This window comes from Populus trichocarpa, chromosome 5 (genome assembly GCF_000002775.5).
Source record: "Populus trichocarpa isolate Nisqually-1 chromosome 5, P.trichocarpa_v4.1, whole genome shotgun sequence".
NCBI classification, from domain to species: domain Eukaryota; kingdom Viridiplantae; phylum Streptophyta; class Magnoliopsida; order Malpighiales; family Salicaceae; genus Populus; species Populus trichocarpa.
This window is the reverse complement of record NC_037289.2, coordinates 6154991-6179041: the sequence shown is the minus strand read 5'-3', so window position 1 is coordinate 6179041 and position 24051 is coordinate 6154991. Positions and strand designations below refer to the sequence as shown.

The window sequence follows — 24051 nt, the reverse complement described above, 5'->3', positions numbered from 1 at the left end:
CTAGTTCACTGTGACTAAGGTTCAAGATAAACACTTTGAAACAAGAAACATACACTGATTTTTAGGCATCGAGTCTAGATTTAAGACATGTGATGTTGCTAAGCTTTTTTTTAATAAAAATTTTTCAGCTGCCCAAATGGCAGGAATTTTCTACTCATGATCGTGTAATGTTGTCTTGACACATTCTTTTTTTTGTATTTTTTGTGGGTTCTTAGAAGCCAAACATATAAAATTTCAATTTCTACTCATCACCAATATTTCTATCAATACACTATTTTTTACGTCAATTATACTACTCATTACCAATATTTTTATCAATACATGGCATAAGAATAATGCCATGACACAACAATTAACATCCATCATGGCTACCCAATGGTGACATCCTAATTTCTTCGCTAATTAATAACATGTCCTCCTTCTCCGTAAAGATATTTGAAGACTTGAATATATAAACACACTCCAAGGCAGAGTTTATTTTAGGTTGTCATATCATAGTTTGCTTTTGAATGTGCTTTACTATATATAAAGTGGTGTATGTGCTAAACTAATGCATGAGTTTTGTCCAATATTTTGGCTTCAAATGCTCTCACCGTGCCGATTGATTCACCAAATGAATTGTTTATTTTAGGTTACTGTATAATAAGAATAATAACTTCTATAATCTTGAATCAAGAAAGGAGAATGCACCTTCCTCTACATTTTCTTAATAATTTCATAGTGCTTTCGCATTGCAACCAAGAAATTACTGAAAGAAATGGCAGCGTACTCCATATATATATATAATCGCACCCATCTCTTTGTTGCTAGAACGGAGACAACAGAAATAACTTTTTTTTTTGTCAGTTCGGTATTTAGTTTGGATTCAATAAGCAAAATATAATTTTCATGCATTAAAGGTCCATGGGCTTCTTAAATTAATCAGGTGGAACTGGCCCGGAACACTTACGTTTCTCATGTAAGAAAGAATGCCCGAAGAAAACAGAGAACAAAATGGACCACGATAGACTGACCCAACACTAGACCACAACTTTCGATTGTAGCTGCCGTAACAAGGCGATAATTTAGGTTAACTATCTAAATTTCGTTTTTTTAGGAAAAGAAAAGGAGAGAACATTATACAAAAAATAAAATTATTTTTATGAGATGTCAAGCTTATAATTTAGGTTAACCCAATCATAGTCTTCAAACTCGATTATGAGATGTCTTGAGAGCATGGTTTTTATAATCGACACAATTCAACAAATTAATCTAGAAATTTAGTAACACATAATTTAACTTAGATTAGGTTTAAAGTTAACTTAAACAAAGATTTAATCCGATTCAATCAAACCTGAATGGTCTGATCAATTTGATCAATACTAAGTTTGAATTCGTGTAATTGATGGAATTCAAATACATGATCTCTCTTTTCTTCATAAACACCAATATTATTAGTTTGTTATAGATACATTTTTTTTATTTATAAATACATAATACTGACTCATCAAATCAGCTTATTAACCTTATGTATCAACTTGTGATCCATTAAATTGTGTTCAAATTAAATCTCTAATTTCTTATTTACCTTTTTTTAATGAAGTTAATGCGATGATTAGTGTTTTGCAAGTTGAGGCAACATGAAGACATTTGTGTGTTTTTGATGGCGATAATATGAAAGAAAGATTTGATAAGAATAAGGGAGGCACTAATAAAATGAACATACTTGTTTATGTTGTAGTTGTGGTTGTTCTTGATCCTAGGCGTACATTATAGTATCTAGAGTTTTTTTTTTTTTTATGGTGATGATGGTATTATGAAAATGTTACTCAAAATTAGAGATTCATTATATGAATTGTTTAATGAGTATAAGTCATTTTTGTCACCACAAACTAGCTAACCATTATAGAAGGGGAAATCATCAATTAAAGATTAGCAACCTAGGGAAAAATTTAGATTGACAATTAAGTCCAAACTTAAGAATTTTAAGAATGAATTGAGAGGTAAGGGTGTTAGATCGAAGTTGAATTGACAATTAATGATGGTTTTAGAATTCATTACTTTAGATATGGTGAACTAGGACATCGAGCTACCGAGTACAACAAAACATGTAGTCATCCAGGAAGGAATTTGTTGATAGAGAAGCCTATGGACAAAACTAATCATGCCTACAACGATGGATCAAATAATGATGGGGAGATTTTACTGGGAGATAGAGGTACTACCTTTGTTATCAAGAAGAGTTGTTGATACCCAAGGGTGAGTCAGAAGAAGATTGACTATGTACTAATATTTTTCATTATATATACACCATAAAATAAATAAATTTTATAGCCAAATAATATATAGTGATAGTTGTTAGAATGTGATGTCTACAGAGGCAATGAGGAAACTTCATTTATCAACTGAAAGTTATACTTCGCCTTACAAGTTGATGTCGTTGAATAAAGACAATAAGATAATTATTGATAAACACTACCTTGTTTCTAGCTTTTTCCATGGGACAAAATAAATTTAATAGTGTTTGGTGTGATTTGATGTCTATGAATGCATGCCACATCATATTGAGGAGACCATGACAGTTTTATTTCATTAGTTTTCTTATTCTCATAAAAAAAAAAATTGTATCTCCGTGTCATTTATATTTAGAACAAATTCATTTTGCTATTCATAGTTTCATATTTGTAGTTTTTATTTTTTATTACTTCTTGAATCTATATATATTATTTTGGATTGTTGAATCTAAATTTCTTTAGGAGTTTGGGTTTCGTCACTCCTGGGGTCTTTATATAGTACCGTGATAAAAGTGAGAAGTCATAGGTTTAAGATATTCCTGAATGCATAGCTTGTGAGCTGCCTATGCAACAACATATATAACATTTAGTTACACTGCATATATTTCTTCATGTACATATGATGTATCAACTCTTGGGGTCTTTAGATAGTGCTACAAAGTGAGAGTGAAGGAGCATGTGTAAGTGTTTCGTGAATACATGGCCTATGAGCCGAAGTATGATGGTATCCAATAAAATATATAATTTCTTGCTCTACTTTTGTTGATGTAAATAAGATGCTTAAATGAATGCAAATTACGAATGATATTGGCAATGTGTTTTGTGAAGAAATATTGGCAAGCTAGGAGTGTACTGAATAATAAAATCATGTACTTTGAATAGAAACATTAATTGTAATTGAAACACTTATTTAGAACACTTGAAATAATGTGATTAAGGCAATGCATATAACCTGCAACTGCTTTGTCAAGTTTCAGTCCTCTTCACATTAGATCAGAACTTGAAATTGCTGGAAATGGTATCCAGATAGTTAATGATGCATACAAAGTGATGTGGTTGGGTTACGATAACAAGTAATTCTGAGCAGTCAAGTATGAATCTGCCACAACCAGATGAGGATCTACTCCAAACAGATTATGTGGATAGCCTAGCAGATGCATTTATAGACTAGTAGGACAAGTCTAGGCTCGAGAGAAGGTCTGGCCGTACCAAACCAGAATAACTACTTAAAATGATCATAACTTTTGATCCAATCGTTATATCTCGTTCAAATTTTTACATGAGTTTCTGGAGGCCATTTCCCCTTGAGTAGTTATAAAATTGTTACTTCGACTGTTGAATCTTTAGATGTTCAAAATCTTGTCCTAGAGCCCCGGTTTTGACAGTTTTTATGATTTTTCTTGTTACTTTCGGATTTCATACTTCTTTTCTTTATAATTTCAGGTTTTTATTTTGTTTTCTAATTAAGGTAGGTTTATGGTTTTTTATAAGACTTTGTAAACCTCCTTGAAGAATCAGCATTAGAGAAAAAATAAAACCTATAAATTTAAAGTTCACATCTACAGTTTTTTTTATTTATTAAAATTCACGTGTTCTTGTTTGTTGTTGTCTTTAACTTATGCCTCCATCACAAAGCCAAACCTATCAAGTAGCTATAAAAGCTTTGATTGCAACAGTAACAGAGTAGCCATTCTTGAGGACATGTAATTAGAAGTCGGTTCGGTTGGGATAGAGTATCCTCAACAGATATTCAGTGATTGTCATGATGCCAGCATTGATTTGGTTGCCCTTGCTGGGAAGAGGTTTTCACAGCAGCTTAAGATATGAATTCAATCAGTAATATAAATGCCATGCATGCTGATGATGCAGAAATGCTGGCAACAAAAGTTTTGAAGAGGTTAAATTGTAATGATGTTTTTCTGATAATGGTTTGTCATGGAAGGAAAATGGAGAAAGTGGTCAATGTGAATAAGGCAATGCATAGACCACTCTAGAAATCATCAAGAGAATGGCATCGGAACTCTCTTCAGATTTCTCCTACTGTTTTTCGGTGCACAAGAATGGAGGTACCTTTCGAAAAAACTCCGTCATCTTAAATGCAATGGATCTTCAAAAGGAAAATTCTATGCAAGCTACACTGTTACAAAAGTACGATCGGATGGTATTCAGGCCTGGAAGAATGGTTCTAGCCGTCCAAGGATCATTGTATAAAAAATTCTCGCTTTTCAACTGTCACATTAATGCTAGTGATTCTTGTGCAGAGATCAATACCATCACAACTTGAGACCTTTCAACACCAGTTCAGGGTGCAGAGCCGACATTCTGTCCACATTTTTGTTTTGCCGACTTTCCTCGAAGCTTGCCAGCCATGCATGCTGCCGCCTGGTCAACAAGATGAAATCTTGAAACTTGAATTCTTCAACTCCTGCTTCTTCTCGCGTGGGGGGAAAGAAGCTGATGTGGGTTTGATGTGGCAATTCTCTTTCTGAGTAGAGCATTAAAGTACAAGTCATCATGTTCTTTCTCAACACAAGTTGCTGATGCCGGCCTTTGCATTCTACCATTTGTATTCCTTTTCTTTTCCACTAAGGCAAAGGACCAGACCTTTACTGTTCATGACTCAACGCTGAGGTCGGCATCTGGGAAAAAAAGGATGAGATAACAGATTATGGTTATGTAAGAAAAGGCCATAAAGGTTGCATTAATTTTTCCAGATAAAGAAATCCATGCACTTCTTTGTCATTAAATTGTGACTTATCTATTTTGATATAAGTTTGACGAGATTTAAAAATTTATTGTGAAATTTATTTTATTTGACTTATTATTTTTGATAAAATAATTTCTAGTATTAATTTATGTTCTTTGTATATTTATCTATAATTTTTGAAACATCCACAAATAATTAAAAAAATTCAATAAATGAAAAAAATAATTTAAAAAATTCATGTTAAATCAGCAACGGATTAACAATTTCCATCGTTAATCAGCAACGGATCAGCAACAGAATATCCATTGCTGATCAGCAACGGAATATTCGTTGCTGATCCGTTGCTGATCAGCAATGGAATATCCGTTGCTGATTTACATATTCAGCAACTGATAATTCGTTGCTAAAAAATTAGCAACTAATAATCCGTTGCTAAAAAATTAGCATCTATTATTTGCATCTGAAATTATCTGTTGCTAATTCCGTTGCTGAATTTCATCAGCAACGGATTTTAATGTTATCTGCAATGGAATAGGTAGTTGCTAATAGGCTCATTTTTTAGTAGTGTAGGTAATTAACCAGCAATAGACCTCAATACTGCTCTTTTATCGAAGGCATTCTCTTTTCCGCACAACCAAATCAGATTCTCTGCAGAGACTTCTGGAGTTCAGAATTCTTTTTTTTTTTTAGTAATCGAGAATATTATAAATAAGACATCCCCATTAAAAAGATGAGAGCTGCTAAGAAAGATTACATGGAGAATTAAAAAACATAAAAAGAGCGAGGAATTTATAGCCCCGACTAGTTAGTCCAGTTCATGATATATTCAGGATTCCTATAAAGATCAGAGCCTGTATAGCTGAAATTTTTAACAGAGGACTTCAACCAAAAGGTCAACCGATGAAAGGTGAGGTCAAAAATCACATCCCAGTCTGGAGTTTTGATCTCAAAGATCATATGGTTGCGCGCTATCCAAATTGACCAGTATAATCTTTTATAGAGAAGGGTAATTGCCTGACACTGAAATTTTTCTTTTACCAGGCCGGACCATTCCTGAAGGTTATAATTTGGGTCTTTTGGCAGACAGCCTGTACATCCAACCCAACTAAAAAGTCTATTTTTGGAGTTCCGAATTCTGATGTCAGAAAAACACCATTTACCATGTTGCCAACATTGCACTTGTTCAGCAAAAGCCCTTTTAAGCCCCCCTTTTTCTTATCTTGATGTCAAAAGAAGGATAACATCAGAAAGCTAAAATGCCAACTCAGAAGGCATCGATGCCACACTGTCAAGAGTCGGTGTGAGAACCAAAAGACACACCACAATGCTTTGTTTGGATTTTGCATGATTTAAAAGTTGTCCCCACATAATTGGAGTACTGTTAATCTTCTTGGGCCCCTTCTCGTGATGGAATTAACTTGATTTCCCCAAAGATTGCCTTCCTTGAATCAGGGCAAGGACGAATTTACGGGGTGGCCTGTTCCTCCCAAAGCTTGACAATTTTTAAGAATCTCCCCTACACTTCTAAAATTCTCAAGGAATTCTTATGAAGTAGTCCCCCAAAATAAAAATTATGCATTTTGGCCCTCCAATTTGTCAAGTCTAGATTCGTCCCTGAATCATGGCAGTCTTAAATTTCGTCGATACACAAATAAACCCTCCATAAACCATTGAGTCTTTTTCTTTGCTGTTGTTGTTTCTTGGTATAGCAGAAGGGAACAAAAAACAATGGCTCAATTTTCTTGAGCAAGTGACGACATTAATTCTACCCTGCCCCAATTTTTTCTTTTTTATTCCCCTATAGTCTAGACTTGTTCATTCTCTATGAAAAGAATTCTTGCACAGCGAGAGCCAAGTTGTTAAATAGAATTTCATAAAAGAAGATTTGGGCCTTTGCACAACTCCTTTTCTGTAAGCAATCAATCTTACCGAGTCTTCCTTTATTTTTATTGACGAGCCATAGATGATTCATGCTGTGACCCACCAGCAAAAACCTATCCCTTTAAATACCTTTGCTTAATACAAGAGTTCTTCAACCATAGGAATCAAATCATCTCTTCTTATAGATATCTGTTCTTGCTAATAACAAAAGAGACAAGAGGCTAGAGTAAATTTCCAGCTTTTCCATCAGAAATGAAGAACACATTTCAGGATCAAGCTTTAGGAATTCCAATCAACTCAGCAGCATACACTGCTAGAAGATCGCCTCTGAGATACTTGCCAGGACCTGATGGCCAATACGCTCAGGCATATTTTAAACAATGCAAAGCAGACTCGATGCTTAAGATGATGAACAAGCTAGGAAAGAAAGCAGACAATTTTGCAAATGGTGTTCGAGAGCATGGTAACTACTTTTCTCCTGGAATCATCCAGTCTTCAAATTTCATGAGAGTTTTTACTTTATCCTAACAATGGTCTTCCTATTCTTGATAATTTTGAAACTGCAGTGAGACTAGGGCCAAAGATTAGTGAAACAGTCAAAGGAAAGCTGAGCCTGGGGGCTAAGATTCTTCAAGTAGGAGGGGTGGAAAAAATCTTTAAGCAGTTATTTGTTGTTAGCGAGGATGAAAAACTGTTGAAGGCTTCCCAGTGCTATTTGTCAACAACAGCAGGTCCTATTGCAGGTCTTCTATTCATCTCCACTGAAAAAGTCGCCTTTTGTAGTGAGAGATCAATCAAATTCTCTTCTCCGAGTGGAAAATCAGTTAGAGTCCATTACAAGGTAACTTCAACAACACGTATTTGAATAATTTCTCTCAGCTTTTCTTCCTCACACAATGTTTTTAACATTTTACATGAATATTTTGCAGGTATTGGTTCCTCTCAAGAAGATAAAAATGCTTAACCAGAGTGAGAATGTAAAGAAGCCATCACAAAAGTATCTGGAACTAGTTACAGTGGATGATTTTGAGTTCTGGTTTATGGGATTCATAAATTATCAAAAAACTTTCAAATATCTTCAGCAGGCAATGTACCTCAAATCTCAGATGAGATGAATGTCGCTTTCTAGCAAGTGACTTAAATCTTCTACCTCGTCAGAAATTCAGAATATTAAGTTCATGTAGAGAGCAAAACTAGACAGAACTACCGTACTGTTATCAAATTTTGTTAGTGAATGTATAAATTCTTAAGAAATTACTGTAATTAAATTCTTGTGAATATTCTATGATTTTCAACAAGTTTCTGGCCAGGAAAAACAAAATGTCATATAGAGACAAGTTCTGAAATGCATGTCAACATTTATAATGTCACTAAATGTTTTCCTCATTAAGTGTTGAAAGGTGCAAATATAAATTGGGGAATCGAATCCTAGCTACAGAATGATTATTCAAGAGTTGAGCAACCAGCATATATATATATATATATAACAATCCCATCCGAAAAATAAATATATTTTCTCCATCTTTCTCAAAAGGAATACGCCCGCCCGCACCATGTACAAATCAGTCGACTTTCCCTAGCGTGTTCTTCCTTTTAAGCACCGAATACTTTCCTTGAAATGTGAAGATCTACCACCCCATTACTAAAACACCTTTCTTTGATGCACTCGCTGATAGATAGAGGATAGAAGTTCATTTTGTTTCAACTTGGAAAATTGCATTGGATTAGAGTAACTTTCGGACGTTCAATTGTGAGTTAGACTAATTTCATAATTGGAATTCTATTAACTAAATTGTGAAACAGGCTCTTCATTTTCAATGGAAGGCAAGGATTCCTTCTCTCTTTCTTTATATTCAAGGAAGAGGTAGTTTCCATGATGAACCGCCAAGTATGCTGCGAACGTAATTCTTAGCACAAAAAGCATGGTAGGTAAATCTTACCATTTTATGCATGAGTAATCAAAGGCACAACAACAACAATAAAGGCATATCCACTGACTCACATTAATAGACATTACTTAAAATATGTTTTGGTGGTGGTAAAGAGGTCCAAGTCTTGTCTGTTGAAATTGAACGAAGTATCAGAAGAATACACTTGGTGTTTCTTGTGCATGACTCTATCTTTAGGCATATAGAGCTAATGGAAATAAAAGGTTCCAGACACTAAAATATCAAGAAAATGTTATGTTTTTCGCCAAGAAAAAGAAAAACAGATCATGACTGTAGTGTCTGATACAATGTTTCTCTATAAGATCATACATAAATCAAGAGACGGTTAACCAAAGGGATTGTTCAGTTAATTTACTTTATGGTTATACTTCTCAATGTAGTCTTGTAAATCATACAAAACTTGATTGATTCGTAAAATATCCCTAATTAGTTGGGACAACTTTTAGCCTTTGCTTCTTTTCTTTTTTCGGTCCAGACATGCAATCTCACAAGCATTTGTCTGTGCCTCTCATTTGCTCGTACTTTCCGAGCCTGTGGTGGTATGGAATTTATTATTTCGAGCTGGAATTCTAGCTTTCTTTCCGATGCCAATTCTCTTTTTAAAATAAAAGATAAGAAAAAGGAATGGGAAAAGGATGGTGCAGAACAGAGAGATTACTTAAACTAGCTTACATGCAGCTTAGATATGAATTTAATCAGTAATATAAATGCCATGCATGCTGATTATGCAGAAATGCTGGCAACAAAAGTTTTGAAGAGGTTAAATTGTAATGATGTTTTTCTGATTATGGTTTGTCATGGAAGGAAAATGGAGAAAGTGGTCAATGTGAATAAGGCAATGCATAGACCACTCTAGAAATCATCAAGAGAATGGCATCGGAACTCTCTTCAGATTTCTCCTACTGTTTTTCGGTGCACAAGAAATGGAGGTACCTTTTGAAAACACTCCGTCATCTTAAATGCAATGGATCTTTAGAAGGAAAATTCTATGCAAGCTACACTGTTACAAAAGTACGATCGGATGGTATTCAGGCCTGGAAGAATGGTTCTAGCCGTCCAAGGATCATTGTATAAAAAATTCTCGCTTTGCAACTGTCACATTAATGCTAGTGATTCTTGTGCGGAGATCAATACCATCACAACTTGAGACCTCTCAACACCAGTTCAGGATGCAGAGCCGACATTCTGTCCACATTTTTGTTTTGCCGACTTTCCTCAAAGCTTGCCAGCCATGCATGCTGCCGTCTGGTCAACAGCATGAAATCTTGAAACTTGAATTCTTCAACTCCTGCTTCTTCTCGCGTGGGGGGAAAGAAGCTGATCGATGTGGGTTTGATGTGGCAATTCTCTTTCTGAGTAGAGCATTAAAGTACAAGTCATCATGTTCTTTCTCAACACAAGTTGCTGATGCCGGCCTTTGCATTCTACCATTTATATTCCTTTTCTTTTCCACTAAGGCAAAGGACCAGACCTTTACTGTTCATGACTCAACGCTGAGGTCGGCATCTGGGAAAAAAAGGATGAGATAACAGATTATGGTTATGTAAGAAAAGGCCATAAAGGTTGCATTATTTTTTCCAGATAAAGAAATCCATGCAATTATTTTGTCATTGTTGTGTTGTGATAAGCTTGTTCTTTTTTCATTTTTTTCTATGACTAGGTAATTAACCAGCAATATAGACCTCATTACTGCTCTTTTATCCAAGGCATTCTCTTTTCCGCGCAGCCAAATCAGATTCTCTGCAGAGACTTCTGGAGTTCCGAATTCTGATGTCAGAAAAACACCACTTACCGTGTTGCCAACATTGCACTTGTTCAGCAAAAGCCCTTTTAAGCACTCCTTTTTCTTATCTTGATGTCAAAAGAAGGATGACATCAGAAAGCTAAAATGCCAACTCAGAAGGCATCAATGCCACACTGTCAAGAGTCGGTGTGAGAGCCAAAAGACACACCACAATGCTTTGTTTGGATTTTGCATGATTTAAAAGCTGTCCCCACATAATTGGAGTACTGTTAATCTTCTTGGGCCCCTTCTCATGATGGAATTAACTTGATTTCCCCAAAGATTGCCTTCCTCGAATCAGGGCAAGGACGAATTTACGGGGTGGCCTGTTCCTCCCAAAGCTTGACAATTCTTAAAAATCTCCCCTGCACTTCTAAAATTCTCAAGGAATTGTTATGAAATAGTCCCCCAAAATAAAAATTATGCATTTTTGCCCTCCAATTTGTCGTCTAGTTTCATCCCTGAATCATGGCAGTCTTCTTAAATTTCATCGATACACAAATAAACCCTCCATGATAAGGATAACGTTCACAATACTAAGATTGTGGATAAACACTGATATTTGTCACCCAGTGTTTCATTGTTTCCAGTTCTCTGTTCGTTCCTGTCTCTGCATTGTTCCTGTCTCTGCAGATGAATCCTTTTGTAACTACAACTCTTATAAAGAGTTTCCATTGTAACAGACTTTACGTGTATATATATGGCTGAGAAAACACAGTTTTACTCAAGCAATTTTAGTTGTAATTTAATTCTTTCATGGTATCAGAGCGTCTCATAGCTAACGCTTCCAACGATCCTATGGCTACTGCTTCAGATTTTTCTCCTTCCGCTGCATTTCATCTTCCAGCTCAAGTTATTTCCATCAAACTTGATGGAACTAATTTCCTTGCCTGGAGTGCTCAATTGCTTCCTCTGTTTCGGAGTTATGGACTCATGGGAATTGTTGATGGTTCTGATCTTTGTCCTCCTCAATTTTCCAGCGAAGAACATAAAGTCCAAGGTATTACTAATTCTGCTTATATGGCTTGGCAATATAAGGACCAAACAATACTAGGATGGATTATCTCCTCATTATCTCCTTCGGTGGTTTCCACCATTTATGGCCTTGAAACTTCTCGTCTTGCTTGGCAAGCCCTTGGTGCACGTTTTGCTGCACCATCAACTTCTCGAATTTCTCTTATCAAGCGAAAGTTGCAATCTTTGCAACAAGGCTCCTTTTCTTGTCAGAAATTTCTGGATGAAGTCAAAACTCTTGCAGATGAACTCACTGCTGTTGGCAAACCTATTGATGATTCTGATCTAATATTATATGTTCTCAATGGTCTCAACTCTTCATTTCATTCATTTGTCACAACGTATATGCTCCTCTCCAAAGAGAAATCCATGTCATTTTCAGATTTTCATGCAAAACTACTGAACCATGACCTTATGCAACAATTTCATAGTCAGTCTCTTCACCATGAGGCAGGTTCCTATGCTCTTTACTCACATAAACCTGCAGCCAAAATAGGTTCTCGTCACAGCAGTAATAAATCTCGCTTCTCAGGGGCATCTAAAGGATCGGGTAGTGCTTCCTCTCAGTTTCGGCAGCCCCTACCTCACCTCCCACGCCCATCTTCATCAGCTCCTTCTGACTCTCGTTCCCAATCTCCATGCCAAATCTGCAAACAAGAGGGACATCAGGCCTTGGATTGCTTTAATCGCATGAATTACTGTTTTCAAGGACGTCATCCTCCCACTGACTTAGCTGCCATGGTTGCAGAAGCCAATACAACTTATTTAAATCAACATCAATGGTATGCGGACAGTGGTGCTAATATTCATGTTACCTCAGATATTGCTAATCTTGCAACTTCTCACCCTTATGAAGGTGATGCTTCCGTGGGCGTAGGTAACGGTACAGGTTTGCACATTTCTCATACTGGCAATGCTTTTATTAAAACCCTCTCTTCTACTACTCTTGCCTTGAATAATGTTGCTTATTGTCCTCAAGCATCAGCTCATCTCCTCTCTATCAATAAATTCTGTCAGGATAATAATGTTCTTTTTGAACACACTGGTTCTGATTTTTCTGTTAAGGATATCCTGACGGGGAACACGCTCCTGACGGGACCAAGTGATAATGGATTGTATCCAATCAACCTTCGTCAACTATCTGCTTCACCATATCATGCTCTCACAATGACTGTTGGCGTCAAGGCTCCTACTTCCATCTGGCATTGTCGCTTGGGTCATCCTTCCTCGTGTTATTTCCAAATTTTCTCTTCCAGTTAGTGATTCCATCAATAAAACATCAGTTTGTGCACCTTGCCAACTAGGCAAGTCTAAACAATTACCCTTTTCTGATTCATCAAGAGAATCCACTGCTCCCCTAGAAATAATTCACTCTGATGTCTGGTCCACTTCCACACCTTCCTTGAGTGGTTGTCGTTATTATGTTATTTTTATTGACGATTTTTCTCGGTTTTGTTGGATGTTTCCTATTTCAAATAAGTCTGATGTTTATTCTACATTTGTTAAATTCAAGCTTTTAGTAGAGAAACAATTTCAATTCACAATTCGACAATTTCAAAGTGATAATGGTGGTGAATATTGTTCCACCATTTTTAAACAGTTTTTAAGGGATAATGGAATTTTTCATCGACTATCATGTCCTCACACTTCTCAACAAAATGGCCTCACTGAGAGGAAACATCGTCATGTTATGGATATGGGACTTACTCTTCTAGCTCAATCAGGCTTATCTAAGAAATTTTGGGTTGATGCTTTTCTCACCGCTATCTTTATCATTAATCGACTACCTACTAAAATTCTTGATTATGTTTCACCATATGAACGTCTTTTTCATCTTCCTCCAGACTTCACATATTTTCGAGCATTTGGATGTCAATGTTTTCCATGTCTTCGTCCTTACACAAATGATAAATTATCATATCGTAGTATGCCTTGTATTTTCATTGGTTATAGCTCCAATCACAAAGGATTTCGGTGTTTAGATCCTTCGTCCAGACGTGTCTATATCTCTCGAAATGTGATTTTTGACGAAGAGCATTTTCCTGCACACTCCATTATCACTAGTCCTGCCAGCTGCGTCTCCTCCTCAGGTAAGTCTCTAGGTCTGTTCTTCACTCCTCCACATATTTTCTCCTCGTCCTCTGATTTTTCTCCTCCCCCAGCAACTTCCTCACCTACCCAGGCTCTTGCTGACCTTACCTTACATGATATTCATACTGCTCCAGCTATTAATTCAAATGAATACCATCTCCACTCCTCTCTCCCATCTCTCCATTCTGGCCAACCCGAATCTTCTGAATCTGTTCTTATACCTAGTGCACCAACTCTTAATCCTTCTTCTGACCACCACCACAATGCCATCCTTAACCTCCAAAATGATGCCCTGTCTACTCATGAGCCTTCCACAAAAATAATCACTAGATCACAGACTGGTCATCATAAGCCTCGTAGGTTCCCTGATTTTCATTTATATTCCACTCGTCACCCCCTTCAAGCTTTGCATGCAGGATTGGTTTGTGTTGAGCCCAGTTCCTACGCTCAAGCAGCATCCATACCTGAGTGGCGTGCGGCAATGGACAGTGAATTTCAGTCCTTGTTACAGAATGACACATGGTCACTATGTTCTCGTCCCCCTGGTAAGAATTTGGTTCCATGTAAATGGGTTTTTAAACTCAAACGGCGACCTGACGGCAGTGTTGAACGTCACAAGGCCAGATTAGTCGCTGTGGGATATCTACAGAGAAATGGGGTTGATTTTCTTGACACATTTAGCCCAGTCATCAAGCCTGCTACTATCCGAATGGTTCTTACCATTGCTGTGTCTTTCAACTGGGATATTCGTCAACTTGATGTCTCTAACGCCTTCCTTCATGGTGTGTTAGAAGAGGAGGTTTATATGACACAACCCAAAGGATTTGTTGATCCTGCACACCCCGAATTCGTTTGTAATCTTCATAAATCTCTTTACGGGTTGAAACAAGCTCCTCGTGCCTGGTTTAATCGACTGTCCACTGCTCTTTTGGCTCTTGATTTTCAAAGTTCACAAGTTGATCCCTCACTATTTGTCTGTCATCGTGGCAATGTCCATGCATTCTTCTTAGTCTACGTGGATGACATTTTGGTTACCTCAAATGATCAGGATTTTATTACCACTCTTATATCTCAATTACAACTTGAGTTTGCTATGAAGGATCTTGGCCAGTTGACATATTTTCTGGGAATTGAGGCCATACGCAATTCATCAGGGTTACATCTTCGACAAACCAGGTATATCATTGAACTTCTGGACCGTGTGCAACTCACTGGTATCCGCCCATACCGTGCACCTTGTGTCTCCGGGTCTAAGCTATCCAAGTTTGATGGAGAAAGTATTCAAGACCCATCTGAATATAGGCAAACAGTGGGGGCTTTACAGTATGTAACTCTCACACGCCCTGACATTGCATACTCAGTCAATCAACTATGTCAACACATGCAAGCGCCTACTTCTGCTCACTGGACAGCAGCCAAACGTGTGCTACGATACTTAAAACACACACTTGATTATGGTCTTTTCTATAGACCGGGTTCCTTTGCAATCAATGCCTATTGTGACTCTGATTGGGCCGGTGATCCTGAATACAGACGCTCCACCTGTGGCTATGGTGTTTTTGTTGGGTCCAATCTCATATCTTGGTCTGCTAAGAAACAACCTGTAGTGTCAAAATCCAGTACTGAAGCTGAATACAGGTGTTTGGCTCTAGTTACAGCTGAGGTGTATTGGCTGAGAATGTTGTTGCATGAATTGCAGGTTTCTCTTGCTTTTGCTCCAGTCGTATGGTGTGACAATATAAGTGCCTTAGCTCTTGCATCCAATCCTATTTTCCATGCCCGATCAAAACACATTGAAGTGGATTACCACTTTGTCAGAGAAAAGGTGGCCAACAAAGATATACTACTTCAACACGTTCCCACCTCTCTACAACCTGCAGATATTTTTACCAAGGGACAAACGGCTGATCGGTTCTGTTACCTCCGGGATAAACTTTCTGTGACAGATATCCCTGCCAGTTTACGGGGGAATGATAAGGATAACGTTCACAATACTAAGATTGTGGATAAACACTGATATTTGTCACTCAGTGTTTCATTGTTTCCAGTTCTCTGTTCGTTCCTGTCTCTGCATTGTTCCTGTCTCTGCAGATGAATCCTTTTGTAACTACAACTCTTATAAAGAGTTTTCATTGTAACAGACTTTACGTGTATATATATGGCTGAGAAAACACAGTTTTACTCAAGCAATTTCAGTTGTAATTTAATTCTTTCACTCCATAAACCATTGAGTCTTTTTCTTTGCTGTTGTTGGTTCTTGGTATAGCAGAAGGGAACAAAAAACAATGGCTCAATTTTCTTGAGCAAGTGACGACATTAATTCTACCCTGCCCCAATTTTTTCTTTTTTATTCCCCTATAGTCTAGACTTGTTCATTCTCTATGAAAAGAATTCTTGCATAGCGAGAGCCAAGTTGTTAAATAGAATTTCATAAAAGAAGATTTGGGCCTTTGCATAACTCTTTTTCTGTAAGCAATCAATCTTACCGAGTCTTCCTTTATTTTTATTGACGAGCCATGGATGATTCATATATGCTGTGACCCACCAGCAACAACCTATCCCTTTAAATACCTTTGCATAATACAAGAGTTCTTCAACCATAGGAATCAAATCATCTCTTCTTATAGATATCTGTTCTCTTGCTAATAACAAAAGAGACAAGAGGCTAGAGTAAATTTCCAGCTTTTCCATCAGAAATGAAGAACACATTTCAGGATCAAGCTTTAGGAATTCCAATCAACTCAGCAGCATACACTGCTAGGAGATCGCCTCTGAGATACTTGCCAGGACCTGATGGCCAATACCCTCAGGCATATTTTAAACAATGCAAAGCAGACTCGATGCTTAAGATGATGAACAAGCTAGGAAAGAAAGCAGACAATTTTGCAAATGGCGTTCGAGAGCATGGTAACTACTTTTCTCCTGGAATCACCCAGTCTTCAAATTTCATGAGAGTTTTTACTTTATCCTAACAATGGTCTTCCTATTCTTGGTAATTTTGAAACTGCAGTAAGACTAGGGCCAAAGATTAGTGAAACAGTCAAAGGAAAGCTGAGCCTGGGGGCTAAGATTCTTCAAGTAGGAGGGGTGGAAAAAATCTTTAAGCAGTTATTTGTTGTTAGCGAAGATGAAAAACTGTTGAAGGCCTCCCAGTGCTATTTGTCAACAACAGCAGGTCCTATTGCAGGCCTTCTATTCGTCTCCACTGAAAAAGTCGCCTTTTGTAGTGAGAGATCCATCAAAATCTCTTCTCCGAGTGGAAAATCAGTTAGAGTCCATTACAAGGTAACTTCAACAGCACGTATTTGAATAATTTCTCTCAGCTTTTCTTCCTCGCACAATGTTTTTAACATTTTACATGAATATTTTGCAGGTATTGGTTCCTCTCAAGAAGATAAAAATGCTTAACCAGAGTGAGAATGTAAAGAAGCCATCACAAAAGTATCTGGAACTAGTTACAGTGGATGATTTTGAGTTCTGGTTTATGGGATTCATAAATTATCAAAAATCTTTCAAATATCTTCAGCAGGCAATGTCTCAAATCTCAGATGAGATGAATGTCGCTTTCTAGCTAGGGACTTAAATCTTCTACCTTGTCAGAAATTCAGAATATTAAGTTCATGGAGAGAGAAAAACTAGACACAACTACAGTACTGTATCAAATTTTGTTAGTGAATGTATAAATTCTTAAGAAATTACTGTAATTAAATTCTTGTGAATATTCTATGATTTTCAACAAGTTTCTGGCCAGGAAAACAAAATTTCATCCAGAGACAAGTTCTGAAATGTATGTCAGCATTTATAATGTCACTAAATGTTTTCCTCGTTAAGTGTTGAAAGGTGCAAATATAAATTGGGGAATCGAATCCTAGCTACAGAATGATTATTCATGAGTTGAGCAACCAGCATATATATATATATATATATATATATATATATATATATATATATATATATATCAATCCCATCCGAAAAATAAATATATTTTCTCCATCTTTCTCAAAAGGAATACTAACCTTTTAAGCACCAAATACTTTCCATGAAATGTGAAGATCTACCACCCCATTACTAAAACACCTTTCTTTGATGCACTCGCTGGTAGATAGAGGATAGAAGTTCAATTTGCTTCAACTTGGAAAATTGCATTGGATTAGGTAAGTAACTTTCGGACGCTTAATTTGTTAAATTGATTCAGATTAACATAAATTAAAAACAAACATAAAAAAAAAATAGAATTTTCATTAATCTATTTATTCTAAAGTGCTTAAGTTAACTTAAATACAAAGAGATTATATATATATTAAACTAAAAATACTATTCTACCTTTAATAAATATTAAAACAAAAATAAATATATTATTTAATACAGTTGTGAGTGAGACTAATTTCATAATTGGAATTCTATTAACTAGGTTGTGAAACATGATCTTCATTTTCAATGGAAGGCAAGGATTCCTTCTCTCTTTCTTTATATTCAAGGAAGAGGTAGTTGCCATGATGAACCGCCATGTATGCTGCGAACGTATTTCTTAGCACAAAAGGCATGGTAGGTAAATCTTACCATTTTATGCATGAGCAATCAAAGGCACAGCAACAACAATAAAGGCATATCCACTGACTCACAATAGACATTACTTAAAATATGTTTTGGTGGTGGTAAAGAGGTCCAAGTCTTGTCTGTTGAAATTGAACGAAGTATCAGAAGAATACATTTGGTGTTTCTTGTGCATGACTCTATCTTTAGGCATATAGAGCTAATGGAAATAAAAGGTTCCAGACACTAAAATATCAAGAAAATGTTATGTTTTTCGCCAAGAAAAAGAAAAACAGATCATGACTGTAGTGTCTGATACAATGTTTCTCTATAAGATCATACATAAATCAAGAGACGGTTAACCAAAGGGATTGTTCAGTTAATTTACTTTATGGTTATACTTCTCAATGTAGTCTTGTAAATCATACAAAACTTGATTGATTCGTAAAATATCCCTAATTAGTTGGGACAACTTTTAGCCTTTGCTTCTTTTCTTTTTTCGGTCCAGACATGCAATCTCACAAGCATTTGTCTGTGCCTCTCATTTGCTCGTACTTTCCGAGCCTGTGGTGGTATGGAATTTATTATTTCGAACTGGAATTCTAGCTTTCTTTCCGATGCCAATTCTCTTTTTAAAATAAAAGATAAGAAAAAGGAATGGGAAAAGGATGGTGCAGAACAGAGAGATTACTTAAACTAGCTTACATGCAAAAAAGCTCGCAATCAGTGATGTTGTTTGAATTAGTCTTTTACCTTAGATTTCTTCAGATTATCAAACAAAATCTCCTCTTTTCCCCTCATTAGCCATAAATCCATAAAATGGCCCGTGGCAGTTCCTGGAAATTATAATCAGGGAACCATTTCTAGGAGCGAAGATCAGTAGAGGACTTGGACTTTCAGTTAATTCACGACAAAAATGCTCTAGGATTGGACTGTCTCCAAATCCTCCTTTCTAATTAAATTCCATTTTTTAGCAGGACATGCGATTTGGTATTTGAACCTTCATTTCTTGGAAATGATCACTAGCGTGCGCAGTTCCAAGGAACTGAGACTCGAAGTTAATTTGGATGTTCTACAGATATCATACCACCATATTTCACGAGAAATTTGGCCATTTCTTTGCAAACAAGGTGCTAGCTTCGGTTATTTATTAATGACTTTGAAATCACAATAGAACATTTCTGTAATATCTGAATCTAGGACAGCTAGCACAACTTTCTACGAAGAATCTTCTTATTATATCAGAAGGTAGCTTTAATTGGTTAAGGGGCAATATGCTCGATTGGTCAAAGAAAAGAGGATGAATAAAGGGCCACAAGATAACAAGACAAGTTCCTTTATGATTATCTGGAATGCAATCTTCTTAGCTTCCTTTTATCATTCTTTAATAAAGTTGATTTATTTAAACTAGGTTTTACAGATTGGACAGGAGGCCATGCAGATACAGATGTCTATTTCAGCATTAATCAGATCTTGGATACAGACCAATAGAAAATTACTGTATCTCCACACTTATTGACATTGTTCGCTTGAATAGTACGTAATGGTTCTTTTTACCTCTTCATCTAAAAGATTTAACATTAGTTGTCAAGATATTTTTATAAGATACATTTATTATTACAAAATTCACGGGAAAAATAAGTTTTCTCTCATATCAATTATATAGTGAAATAACTAAAATATCTTTGAAAATAAAAAAAAAAATTAAACCTAGCTTCAAGGGACATTTTAGGATTTTTCACAATGTTTTTTGTTTTTTTTGTTATTATAATGTGATCTGTGAGGCAATTTGATATTTAATTAAATATAAAAAAATAATAAGCAATTGAAATGAACAATAAAACAACAAAATTATCCTTAAAAGTAAAAAATTTAAACCTAGATTCAAGAGGCTTCTTTATCTTTTCACAACGATTTTTTCTTTTGAAATTATAACATCAGTTTAGTGGCACTTTGGTATTTGAATAAAAAAGAATATGCGTGTGTGGCTTACCTAGAGGTGCGCGGGAGGCGCCCGCATCCTTTGTGTGGCGCCTCCTGGCATCCAAAAATGCCTTACCATTGTGTCGTTAGAAGCGTTGCTGAATCCTTCTCATGTTGGTGCGGTGTGCGTCTTTGAGTTTTTCGTCAATGGGCCTTTCTTTTTTTTCTTCATTTCTCTCTTTTCCCTAAAAAAAAAATTACATCTTAACCCTCTTGATTTTTTATATTTCAACTTCAATCCTTATTCCTTAGATTTTTAAGTTTTGGTCTTGGCTTTTTTGTAAAAGTTTAATTTGTTTTCAATTTAATCATTTAATTTCAATTTACCAAATATTATATTCTTCAATTTGATTCTCATTCTTTGAATTTCTAAATTTTTACCTTGGCTCTTTTGTAGAAGTTACACTTATTTTCAATTTCATTATTCAATTCAAATTGATGGTATAATGTTTTTCAATTTAGTCCTCATTGTTTTGATTTCTATTTATTTTTCTTAACCTTTATATTTTTTATGTTAATTTTGATCCTTTTTCTTTTCAATTTTTCCCTTCAATTAAATATAAAATTTATTCTGTATTTTAATTTTGATCCTCATTCTTTTAATTATTATTTTTTAATCCTTTTGTATAATTGAAATTCTTTTTTCAATTTCACCCTTCAATATTTAATTGGTTGGAAATTAGACTTCATGGTTTTCCAGATTAGATACTTCGGGTCTAATGATTTAGGTCACAGGTTTGAAAAGTTAACACAAGTTTTTTTTTTAAGCAAAGGTTTATAATTATCTTTTTTTTATCGGTGTATTCTAATCTCATTATCAGGGTCACAGGTTTGGCGAGATATCTAGGGTTGGTTTGGCCCCGATTACCATAGTTACAGGTTTGTCATGACTAGTTTTTATATGTCTTTTTTTTACCCCATTTTAAAATCTAAATGTTATTTTTTTACTAAAAAAAAAAACAACAACAATCAGGCCAATAGTTGGATTCACAAGGCGCAAAAAAGAAATTAAGTTGGAGATCCACCTCTCCACCTTTTTTTTAGCATTCTTCTTTTCTTTGATGATCCACTTGACAGGTATTGGCTTCTTTTCACTTGGTCTAGGAACCAATTTTAATGTGTCATTCTTTTCAATTGATGTAATCTCCTCATCCATAGCAATTTCTATTTTTCATCCTTTATTGCTTCTTCAAGCATTATAAGATCACATGTAGCAATGTGACAATATAGTGTTACATCATCATCAATAGGATTTGTTACCTCATATAAGTTACCAAGGCTTCTCATCTTTTTTAGTGGATTTGATGGAGTGTAACTACTTGAGCTTCCATGAGAAGAAGGAGGAGGAGAAGTTAAGCTCGTTGGTGTTTGTGGAGGTGTAATTATAAGTTCTTGATAATCTTTATACATTTCCTTCTCTTCATCAAGAATCAGTAGGAAATCATATTTCTCATCATCATCATCTACCTTCTAATCTTATGCTCCTTCTTCATTGAACTCAACATCTCTACTAATCACTATCTTTCCTTCATTAGGGTTGTAAAACTTGTATCTTTTAGACTTTTGATCATAACCCACAAAGATCATTTTTTTTGTTTTTTTTTTCATTTAGCTTGTTCATTACTTAATCATCTACATGCTCATAGTTAATGCTTAAAAAAACTTTCAAGTGAGAAACACTTGGCTTTCTTCCACTCCATGCTTTTTATGGAGTCATGCCATTCAAACTAAAAACAGTAATACAAAGTCAAAAGGCTCAAGAACAAGAAGATTGAGAGAAGTGTATATTTTTATTAAATGTTTCTCTTTAAACTCTCTTAGTTATTCTTTTTCTCTTGTGCTACTAAATAATATTGATTTACAAGTCTTTTATAGATATAAAGTCCTAAATAATCAAGGAATTAAACTAATACAATAAAATCTTAATTTGAATAGAAATTATGTTTTGTTGACTAAATCACTTGACCATTTCTCAAACAGTCGACCGCTTTAATTTATTTCACTCGATTACTCGGTCTCAACCGGTCGACCTGTTCTCAACCGGTCGACCGGTTCAACTAATTTTAAGCAATCAATTTACTTTCAACAATGAACTTTCAAGAATAGGAATTAGGAGGCATCTTGCTTGATTTGCCATACATTGCAAGACTAGGCTCTAGATTACATTTTCATATCGCTTTCTTGGTAATCTATTCAGAATAATCACAGGAAATAAGTACAGTAATTTCTCACGAATTAATATTTTCATTAACAAAATTTTGTACAATGTACTTCTGTTGAGTTTAATTTCCTATCTTAATTTATACAATATTCTGGTAAAGCACAAGATTTAAGTCACTAGAGTGACTTGCAGCTCATCTGAGATTTGAGAGATTGCCAGCTGAAGATATTTGAAAGTTTTTTTATGGTTGAAGAAACCCATAAACCAGAAGTCAAAATCATCTACTGTAACTATTTGCATATACTTTTGTGATGGCTTCTTCACGTTCTCGCTCTGACTAACCCTTTTTATCTTCCTGAGAGGAATCACTACCTGCAAATATTGATGTAAAATGTTAAAACAGCTTGTGTGAGGAAGAGACAGAGAGAAATGAAGCTAATATGTTCTTGTTAGTTACTTTGTAATGGACTCTAACTGATTTTCCATTCGGAGAAGAGAATTTGATGGATCTCTCACTACAAAAGGCGAGTTTTTGGTTGGAGATGAACAGAAGGCCTGCGAGAGGACCTGCTGTTGTTGACAAATAGGATTGGGAAACCTTCAGCAATTTCTCGTCTTCGCTAACAACAAACAACAGCTTGAAAGTTTTTTCTACCCCACCCTCTTGAAGAATTTTAGCCCCCAGACTCAACTTTCCTTTCACTGTTTCTGTAATCTTTGACCCTAGTCTCACTGCAGTTTCAAAATGATCAAGAATTAGAAGACCAATATAAGGAAGAAGGGATGAAATGTGAAGACTGCATGATTCCTAGTTTGGCAAGGAGAAATATAATTACCATGCTCCCGGACACCATTTGCAAAACTGTCTGCTTTCCTCCCTAGCTTGTTCATCCTTTCTAGAATTGAGTCTTTCTTAGTTTTTTTCAATGCAGGAGGATATTGGCCATCAGGTCCAGGCAAGTATCTCACTGGGGATCTCCTAACTGTGAATTTTCCTGAGTTGATTGGAATTCCAATAACTTGATCCTGAAATGTGTTGTTCATTTCTGATGAGGAACTGGAATTTTCTCTTAGCTCTTGTCTATCGTGTTATTTGCAAGACCAGATATCAAGAGGGAGAGTCGCTTCCTATGGTTGATGAAACCTTGCACATGCAAAGGTATTTAAAGGGATAGGTGGCAGCTGGTGGGTCATAGCTTTTTCCTTGCATGATTCACCCACGGCTCATCAATAAGAATAAAGGCAGAGATGGTAAGTTTGGTTGCTTACATGATAAAAAGTTAATGTAAAAAGGTCCAAATCTTCTTTTATGATATTCTATTTAACAACTTGGTTCTTGCAGTGCAAGGTTTCTCCTCATAAGGGAAATGAATAGGTCCTGAGGAATAAAAAAAAATGGAGGCAGGTTCGAGTGTCGTCACCCTTCTCAGGAAAATTGATTCATTTTAATATCAACTGTTTTATTTCCTCGTTTTATACTAAGAAACAGAAAACAAAGAGGGAAGTCAACTTCTTCTTCGGAGTATAGAGCTTATTCACATTTTTCCCTTCTCAAAATTCAATATTGATTCAAGGAAGGCAATCTTTGGGGAAATGAATCGAGCTTATCCCATTTTGAGAAGAGGCCCGACAAGATTAAAAAAAATAAAATCTGGACGGTGCCTTTTGAGTTGGCA

The 24051-nt window shown here is 35.8% G+C and overlaps 2 protein-coding genes across 4 annotated transcripts; one reads left to right on the top strand and one right to left on the bottom strand.

Annotated features, from left to right (window-relative positions):
- The first annotated feature begins 6820 nt into the window (after positions 1–6820).
- Positions 6821–17528, top strand: LOC7477147 (GEM-like protein 7). Of its 3 annotated transcripts, none has more exons than XM_024600274.2 (3): positions 6821–7324; positions 7428–7702; positions 7791–8139. In XM_024600274.2, exons 1-3 carry the CDS (start codon positions 7114–7116, stop codon positions 7974–7976), a joined length of 672 nt encoding a protein of 223 aa, XP_024456042.2. In that variant the 5' UTR covers positions 6821–7113; the 3' UTR covers positions 7977–8139. The 3 variants fall into 3 exon arrangements, with proteins under 3 accessions (XP_024456042.2, XP_052308760.1, XP_052308759.1); XM_052452800.1 differs by lacking the exons at positions 7428–7702; positions 7791–8139 and adding exons at positions 16709–16983; positions 17072–17528 and having other exon boundaries at positions 6844–7324; XM_052452799.1 differs by lacking the exons at positions 6821–7324; positions 7428–7702; positions 7791–8139 and adding exons at positions 16278–16605; positions 16709–16983; positions 17072–17528.
- Positions 17529–22438: 4910 nt separating this feature from the next.
- Positions 22439–23521, bottom strand: LOC7486356 (GEM-like protein 4). Its single transcript, XM_002306332.3, has 3 exons — positions 23212–23521; positions 22833–23107; positions 22439–22747 (listed from the first exon to the last, which is right to left on the bottom strand). The coding sequence occupies exons 1-3, from the start codon at positions 23417–23419 to the stop codon at positions 22544–22546; spliced, it is 687 nt and encodes a 228-aa protein (XP_002306368.1). The 5' UTR covers positions 23420–23521; the 3' UTR covers positions 22439–22543.
- Between the last annotated feature and the right edge of the window lie 530 nt (positions 23522–24051).

Excerpts from the sequence above, each read along its gene's own strand:
- LOC7486356 (XM_002306332.3), bottom strand. The coding sequence starts at position 23,419 with ATGAACAACACATTTCAGGATCAAGTTATTGGAATTCCAATCAACTCA. Across the intron at positions 23,108-23,211 it reads AAATGGTGTCCGGGAGCATG|TGAGACTAGGGTCAAAGATT; the intron begins GTAATTATATTT and ends TTGAAACTGCAG. Across the intron at positions 22,748-22,832 it reads CAGTTAGAGTCCATTACAAA|GTAGTGATTCCTCTCAGGAA; the intron begins GTAACTAACAAG and ends CAATATTTGCAG.
- LOC7477147 (XM_052452800.1), top strand. The coding sequence starts at position 7,114 with ATGAAGAACACATTTCAGGATCAAGCTTTAGGAATTCCAATCAACTCA. Across the intron at positions 7,325-16,708 it reads AAATGGTGTTCGAGAGCATG|TAAGACTAGGGCCAAAGATT; the intron begins GTAACTACTTTT and ends TTGAAACTGCAG. Across the intron at positions 16,984-17,071 it reads CAGTTAGAGTCCATTACAAG|GTATTGGTTCCTCTCAAGAA; the intron begins GTAACTTCAACA and ends AATATTTTGCAG.